The sequence below is a fragment of the Oncorhynchus gorbuscha genome, linkage group LG14 (genome assembly GCF_021184085.1).
Source record: "Oncorhynchus gorbuscha isolate QuinsamMale2020 ecotype Even-year linkage group LG14, OgorEven_v1.0, whole genome shotgun sequence".
Lineage (NCBI taxonomy): Eukaryota > Metazoa > Chordata > Actinopteri > Salmoniformes > Salmonidae > Oncorhynchus > Oncorhynchus gorbuscha.
The window spans coordinates 34,085,795-34,094,154 of NC_060186.1; the positions used below are offsets into that span (position 1 = coordinate 34,085,795).

Below are 8,360 nucleotides of genomic sequence, written 5' to 3' on the forward strand. Positions count from 1 at the left end.
TTATTTCGCCACTTACAATGAGACACAACTTTCAATTCTATTTATTAAAATATATGTTGGTAAACGTACCATTAAAAAGTAACATGATGCTTGAGTGTCTATATAGCTGTACCATGATATTTGCATTGCTACTAAGTAAACCTCCAATTGGTCCCCACCATTCCACCCGCTAAAAGCTCTCATCCCGAGCTGGGCCGTCATCCCAATTCCCGGCAGACCACCTCCGACCCCCCGCATCCCATAGACCTGAACAGACTGGGATCCATCCTTCGAAAAGCTTCATTATTGCAATAAATAATAAATGTTATTAATACGTTTTGAATAAAGCAATAGACCTGGTCTCTCCACATTATTGATTAGGATTTCTACGACAGGAATGAGTGTATTATGGTCAGAGGGCATTAATGTCAATCACCACCTTCCGGAGACACCTGAAACCCCACCTCTTTAAGGAATACCTAGGATAGGTTAAGTAATCCCTCTCACCCCACCCCCCCTAAGTTTTAGATGCACTATTGTTAAGTGACTGTCCCACTGGATGTCATAAGGTGAATGCACCAATTTGTAAGTCGCTCTGGATAAGAGCGTCTGCTAAATGACTTAAATGTAAATGTAAATGAAATCGCAATTTAGAGAGCTGTTGCTATGTGTGTGTGTGTGTGTGTGTGTGTGTGTGTGTGTGTGTGTGTGTGTGTGTGTGTGTGTGTGTGTGTGTGTGTGTGTGTGTGTGTGTGTGTGTGTGTGTGTGTGTGTGTGTGTGTGTGTGTGTGTGTGTGTGTGTGCGTGTGCGTGCGTGCGTGTGCGTGTGTGTGTGTGCGTGTGTGTGTGTGTGCGTGTGTTGTACGATATCTCATGGTCTCCAGAGAACGACCCAAAAACAAACTGGGAAAATATGGGCCCGTATTTATCAAACATTTCAGAATAGGAGTGCTGATCTAGGATCAGATTCTCCCTATCCATAATAATCTGATTCATTAGCATCTAAAAACAAAACTGATCATAGATCAGCACACTTAATCTGAGACATTTGATGAAAACGGCCCTGAAGAAAGGATTATATACCACCAGACTGAAGGAAGAAAAGGTAACATAGGTGAAGTAAAAGGGAACATGAGAAGAGGAGGGAGGGAAACGAGGAAGAGGAAGGTACAGATAGAATGTATGGATGGAAAGGAGGATGATAACAGGGATAGAAAGAGGATAGGACTTCACTGAGGCAGACACTAAATAGCCATTATCCATAAATAACCCAAAAGAGACAAGAGACTGAATCCCAAATAGCACCCTATTCTCTATGTAGTGCACAAATTTTGACCAGAGCCCAATGGGCCCTGCTCAAAAGTACTGCACTATGTAGGGAATAGGGTGCCATTTGGAACACAGACAAACAGTGTTCAAATGCAGACCTACAGTGAATCTACACTGATTTGGTCCACAGTACTAAGTCAGTAATATCCAGTACAACAAAAATACCTGTTAATAAAGTTTTTCTAAACTGTAGAACACGTTTTAATATATATAGAATATAATTAATCACACACACACTCAGTCTGTCAGGTATAGTAGAAGAGGCAGGACTTACTGAGGTGTAGAGGAAGCCCTCTCCATTCATGGCTGCGTAGAGGCCGGCCTTCACCCCCTGGATGGCTACCACCCGCAGCCCCACCGGGATGAGGTTAAACAGAGCTGAGTGGGGGCGGGAGAGCAAGAGAGAGAGACAGACAGGGGGAGGAAAAAGAGAGAGACATGGAGAGAGAGAGAGAGCGGGAGGAAAAGAGGAAGACGGGAGGAGATATAATGGGAGAGAGAGATGGAGAAATCGGGAGAAAGAACACTCACTTGAATGGATGGTTTAATAAAGGTCACAGTGTATTCCTAACCATCCACCCATTTAAATACCCTAGTGCTCATACATCAAAGCACTGTGTGACTTTTGAATTTCGGAAGGATGTTGACTGAATGGAAACCAGGTTCAGTGTTATCTGGGGGTCATTGTAGTGAATAAGGTAGGACGTGGAAGAAAAGTGATCTATGGTGGATCTTTGGATGAATAAGGGAAAAGATAATAAGCGAATCAGATAAAAACCTCAGGTGTAGGAGGGAATGTGCCATTCAATTTCACTCAGTGAAAATCGACAGGCTCCTTGGTCGGCCCACAACCCCTTGGTAGGTAACAACGCATCTGCCACGCTGATTCTCAACACAGGGGCCCCTCAGGGGTGTGCGTGCTCAGCCCACTCCTGTACTCCCTGTTCACTCATGACTGCACGGCCAGGCACGACTCCAACACCATTATTAAATTTGCCAATGACACAGTAGTAGGCCTGATCACCGACAACAACAAGACAGCCTATAGGCAGGAGGTCAGAGACCTGGCCGTGTGGTGCCAGGAAAACAACCTCTCCCTCAATATGATCAAGACAAAGGAGATTATTGTGGACCACAGGAAAAAGAGGCCCGAGCACGCCCCCATTCTCATCAACGGGGCTGCAGTGGAGCAGGTTGAGAGCTTTAAGTTCCTTGGTGTCCACATCACCAACAAACTAACATGGTCCAAGCACACCATGACAGTCGAGAAGCGGGCATGAAAAAAACCTATTCCCCCTCAGGAGGATCCTCAAAAGGTTCTATAGCTACACCATTGGGAGCATCCCGACTGGTTGCATCACTGACTGGTATGGTAATTGCTCGACCTCCGAACGCAAGGCACTACAGAGGGTTGTGCGAATGGCCCAGTACATCACTGGGGCCAAGTTTCCTGCCATCCAGGACCTCTATACCAGGCGGTGTCAGAGGAAGGCTCTAAAAATTGTCAAAGACTCCAGCCACCCAAGTCATAGACTGTTCTCTCCACTACCGCATGGCAAGCTGTACCGGACCGCCAAGTCTAGTTCCAAGAGGCTTCTAAAACAGCTTCTAACCACAACATTTACATTTACATTTAAGTCATTTAGCAGACGCTCTTATCCAGAGCGACAGCCATAAGACTCCTGAACATCTATTCAAATGGCTACCCAGACTATTTGCATTGCCCCCCTCTCCACCACTGCCACTCTCTGTTGTCATCTATACATAGTACCTTTAATTAACTCTACCTACATGTACATACTACCTTAACTAACCGGCGCCCCCGCACATTTAACTGGCACCCCCCTATATATTATTGTTCTTTTTTTTTACTGCTGCTCTTTAATTACTTGTTACTATTATCTCTTATTCTTATCCGTATTATTTGAAATTGCACTGTTGGTTAGGGGCTCGTAAGTCAGTATTTCACTGTAAGGTCTACACCTGTTGTATTTGGAGCATGTGACTAATACAATTTGATTTAATTTGAAATTGTCTTTGGAGGCAGAAAAAAAGTAATGCATAACAGAAGCCAGGAGAGAAGCGAAGCAAGAGACCAAAAATGGTGTGTGTGTGTGTGTGTGTGTGTGTGTGTGTGTGTGTGTGTGTGTGTGTGTGTGTGTGTGTGTGACTTTGCATACATGTGTGTGGATGTCTGAGCACTATGGGGGTGGATCAAAACAAATGCATGACGGAGTGGAATAAGTGTGAGTGTATGCGTGTGGGATAAAGAGACTGAGAAAACATGTTAGAAATGGCTGTGTAAGTGTTTGTGTACTCTGTTCAGAGGCATCATGCCCATAGGCCAGTGGAAGAGTTTTAACTGCCAGTGATGGGTAGGACTCGCAGAAGGTATGTTTGTAAATTAATTTGATCAAGCTATGTAGCTAAATGATTCCTTCTTGATGAATAAATAAATGAGAACGTTTTATTGTTTCTCTGTAATACTAGCCACCTAGCAATGTTATGAAGATGGCTTTAGCTAGCCAGGTAGATTGAGAACCTATCTCCCAACCTCATAACTAGCTACCAAGCCATTTCAGGCTATCAATCAAGTTACAGTAGCTTGTCTAACTACACGCAACTGCCAACATAAAGGAAACACCAACATAAAGTGTCTTAATAGTAGGGCCACCACAAGCCAGAACACCTTCAATGAACCTTGGCATGGATTCTACAAGAGTCTCAAGACACCATTCTTCAACGAGAAATTCAATCATTTGGCGTTTTGTTGATGGAGGTGGAAAACTCTGTCTCATGCGCAGTTCCAGAATCTCCCACAAGTGTTCAATTGGGTTGAGAACTGGTGACTGAGACAGTCATTGCATATGGTTTACATCGTTTCCATTCTTTTCAAAACATTCAGTAACCACTCGTGCGCTGTGGATTGGGGCATAGTTATCCTATGGGGATATAACCATTTAAGACAAAATAATGGTCTGATTAACATTTTTATACATGAGCCTAAGCATGATGGGATGTTCATTAACTCAGGAACCACACCAGTGTGGAAGCACCTGCTTCCAAAATACATTGAGTGTACAAAACATTAGGAACACCTGCTTTTTGCATGTCAGACTGACCAGGATTACTTCAGCTGAAATCTATGATCCCTTATTGATGTCATTTGTTAAATCCACTTCAATCACCGTGGATGAAGGGGAGGAGACAGGTTAAAGAAAGACTTTTAAGCCTTGAGACAATTGAGACATGGATTGTGTATGTGTGCCACTCAACGGGTGAATAGACAAGACACAAGATTTAAGCAACTCTTTGAACAGGGTATGGTAGTAGGCAGAAGTGGGACCAAGTCATTGTTTTACAAGTCACAAGTAAGTCTCAAGTCTTAGCACTCAAGACCCAAGTCAAGTCCGAGTCAAGTCTCAAGTCCTAAACTTTGAGTTGAGTTAAAAACAAGTCATAATGTGCTCTTCACCAAATGTAATATCATTTCATATTTTCAACATATATTCAACGTATATTACATATATAAAATGATTCATGCTTTTAAAAATATATATATACAGTGGGGCAAATAAGCATTTAGTCAGCCACCAATTGTGCAAGTTCTCCCACTTAAAAAGATGAGGCCTGTAATTTTCATCATAGGTACACTTCAACTATGACAGACAAAATGAGAGAAAGAAATCCAGAAAATCACATTGTAGGATGTTTAATGAATTTATTTGCAAATTATGGTGGAAAATAAGTATTTGGTCACCTACAAACAAGCAAGATTTCTGGCTCTCACAGACCTGTAACTTCTTCTTTAAGAGGCTCCTCTGTCCTCCACTCGTTACCTGTATTAATGGCACCTGTTTGAACTTGTTGTCAGTATAAAATACACCTGTCCACAACCTCAAACAGTCACACTCCAATCTCCACTATGGCCAAGACCAAAGAGCTGTCAAAGGACTCCAGAAACAAAATTGTAGACCTGCAACAGGCTGGGAAGAATGAATCTGCAATAGGTAAGCAGCTTGGTTTGAAGAAATCAACTGTGGGAGCAATTATTAGGAAATGGAAGACATACAAGACCACTGATAATCTCCCTCCATCTGGGGCTCCACGCAAGATCTCACCTCGTGGGGTCAAAATGATCACAAGAACAGTGAGCAAAAATCTCAGAACCACACGGGGGGACCTAGTGAATGACCTGCAGAGAGCTGGGACCAAAGTAACAAAGCCTACCATTAGTAACACACTATGCCGCCAGGGACTCAAATCCTGCAGTGCCAGACGTGTCCCCCTGCATAACCTCTTAAGTCGACCCTCTACTTTTTCGAACATTCTGTTAAAAATCGCGCAACATTTCAGCCCCCTGCTACTCATGCCAGGAATATAGTATATGCATATGATTAGTATGTGTGGATAGAAAACACTCAGACATTTATAAAACTGGTTAAATCACGGCTGTGACTATAACAGAACGTGCGTTTCATTCGAAATGCGCAGGAAAATCTGATCACTGAAAATTGGAAAATATATCAATGCGCCACTTGCATGTATTGTCTATGGGAAAGCAAATTACCTGGAGCCGAGATTGCAATTCCTACAGCTTCCACACGATGTCAACAGTCTTGTCATTTGCCTAGGCTTTGTTTCTTGGTCAAACGCATAAGAGACAGCCCATTTCTTCAGGTCTCCGACCGGATATTTTGGTTGAGATTTACCCGGACATTATTTCCAGACGTACAGCTATAGAATATACATCGCCTCATGATCAATTTGATCACTTATTAACGTTTACTAATACCTAAAGTTGCATTACAAAAGTATTTCGAAGTGTTTTGTAAAAGTTTATCGTCGACTTTTCTAATTTAAAAAAATTACGTTACGTTATAAAACGCTATTTTTTCTGTTGATCACACAGTCTTTATAGATCGATATCTAGGCTATATATGGACCGATTTAATCGGAAAAAAAAGACCCAATAGTGATGTTTATGGGACATCTAGGAGTGCCAACAAAGAAGATGGTCAAAGGTAATGAATGTTTTATATTTTATTTGTGCGTTTTGTGTAGCGCCGACTATGCTAGTTATTTTGTTTACGTCCCCTGCGGGTCTTTTGGGGTGTTACATGCTATCAGATAATAGCTTCTCATGCTTTCGCCGAAAAGCATTTTAAAAATCTGACTTGTTGCCTGGATTAACAATGAGTGTAGCTTTAATTCAATACCCTGCATGTGTATTTTAATGAACGTTTGAGTTTTAACGAGTGCTATTAGCATTTAGCGTAGCGCATTTGCATTTCCAGATGTCTAGATGGGACGCCTGCATGTCAGGTAGGAGCAAGAGGTTAAGCCAGTACATGTCCAGGCCCATCTGAAGTTTGCTAGAAAGCATTTGGATGATCCATAAGAAGATTGGGAGAATGTCATATGGTCAGATGAAACCAAAATATAACTTTTTGGTAAAAACTCAACTCGTCGTGTTTGGAGGACAAAGAATGCTGAGTTGCATCCAAAGAACACCATACCTACTGTGAAGCATGGGGGTGGAAACATCATGCTTTGGGGCTGTTTTTCTGCAAAGGGACCAGGACGACTGATCCGTCTAAAGGAAAGAATGAATGGGGCCATGTATCGTGAGATTTTGAGTGAAAAACTCCTTCCATCAGCAAGGGCATTGAAGATGAAACATGGCTGGGTCTTTCAGCATGACAATGACAGTGGCTTCGTAAGACAGTGGCTTCATAAGAAGTCCTGGAGTGGCCTAGCCAGTCTCCAGATCTCAACACCATAGAAAATCTTTGGAGGGAGTTGAAAGTCCGTGTTGCCCAGCAACAGACCCAAAACATCACTGCTCTAGAGGAGATCTGCATGGAGGAATCGGCCAAAATACCAGAAAGTGTATGAAAATCTTGTGAAGACTTACAGAAAAAGTTTGACCTCTGTCATTACCAACAAAGGGTATATAACAAAGTATTGAGATAAACTTTTGTTATTGACCAAATACTTATTTTCCACCATAATTTGCAAATAAATTCATTAAAAATCCTACAATGTGCTTTTCTGGATTTTTGAAGTGTACCTATGATGAAAATTACAGGCCTCTCATCTTTTTAAGTGGGAGAACTTGCACAATTGGTGGCTGACTAAATACTTTTTTGCCCCACTGTATATGTCTCTGGTCACCCCCAAAGCCAATTCCTACTTTGGCCGCCTTTCCTTCCAGTTCTCTGCTGCCAATGACTGGAACGAACTGCAAAAATCACTGAAGCTGGAGACATATCTCCCTCACTTCAAGCACCAGCTGTCAGAGCAGCTCACAGATCACTTCACTTGTACATAGCCCATCGAACTACCTCATCCCCATACTGTTATTTATTTAATTATTTTGCTCCTTTGCACCCCAGTATCTCTACTTGCACATTCATCTTCTGCACATCTACCACTCGTGTTGAATTGCTATATTGTAATTATTTCGTCACTATGGTCTATTTATTGCCTTACCCCCTTATCCTACCTCATTTGGACACACTATATATAGACTTTTTCTACTGTATTATTGACTGTATGTTTGTTTATTCCATGTGTAACTCTGTGTTGTTTGTTTCGCACTGCTTTGCTTTATCCTGGCCAGGTCGCAGTTGTAAATGAGAACTTGATCTCAACTAGCCTTCCTGGTTAAATAAAGGTGAAATCAAATAAATAAAAATGCATACATTTTTGTATGGGTGGCCCCAGCAGAAATCAAGCACAGGATCCTGACGTTGCAAGTACTATGCTCTACCAACTTAGCCACACAGGACAGTGATCCCTGCATTAACTGTTCTCCTTGCATCACCCTCAGCTCCTACCTCATTTATCCTAAGATGCTCATAACTTGAAGGGATTTGGAAAAATGTAAAAGGCAATGTTCTCACTATCATGGTGACTGCAGTCACGGGAAAAGCTGAACATGTCAGCTCAATTGGAAATTGTCAGCTGTCCACAGCACTGCACTATGGATCGAGTACATGCCCTAACAATGTTTTTAGGCTATACAGTGCTTGTTCACAATTACGAAC

The 8,360-nt window shown here is 42.1% G+C and overlaps 1 protein-coding gene across 7 annotated transcripts in view; it reads right to left on the minus strand.

Annotated features, from left to right (window-relative positions):
• Nucleotides 1-8,360, minus strand: part of LOC123994830 (fibroblast growth factor 12-like) — a 146,641-nt gene that overhangs the window by 17,884 nt on the left and 120,397 nt on the right. For all 7 annotated transcript variants that reach the window (XM_046297854.1, XM_046297853.1, XM_046297855.1 and 4 more), the window contains one exon: nt 1,583-1,686. In XM_046297854.1, coding sequence (XP_046153810.1) covers nt 1,583-1,686 — 104 coding nt within the window. The remainder of the gene's footprint in view (nt 1-1,582; nt 1,687-8,360) is intronic.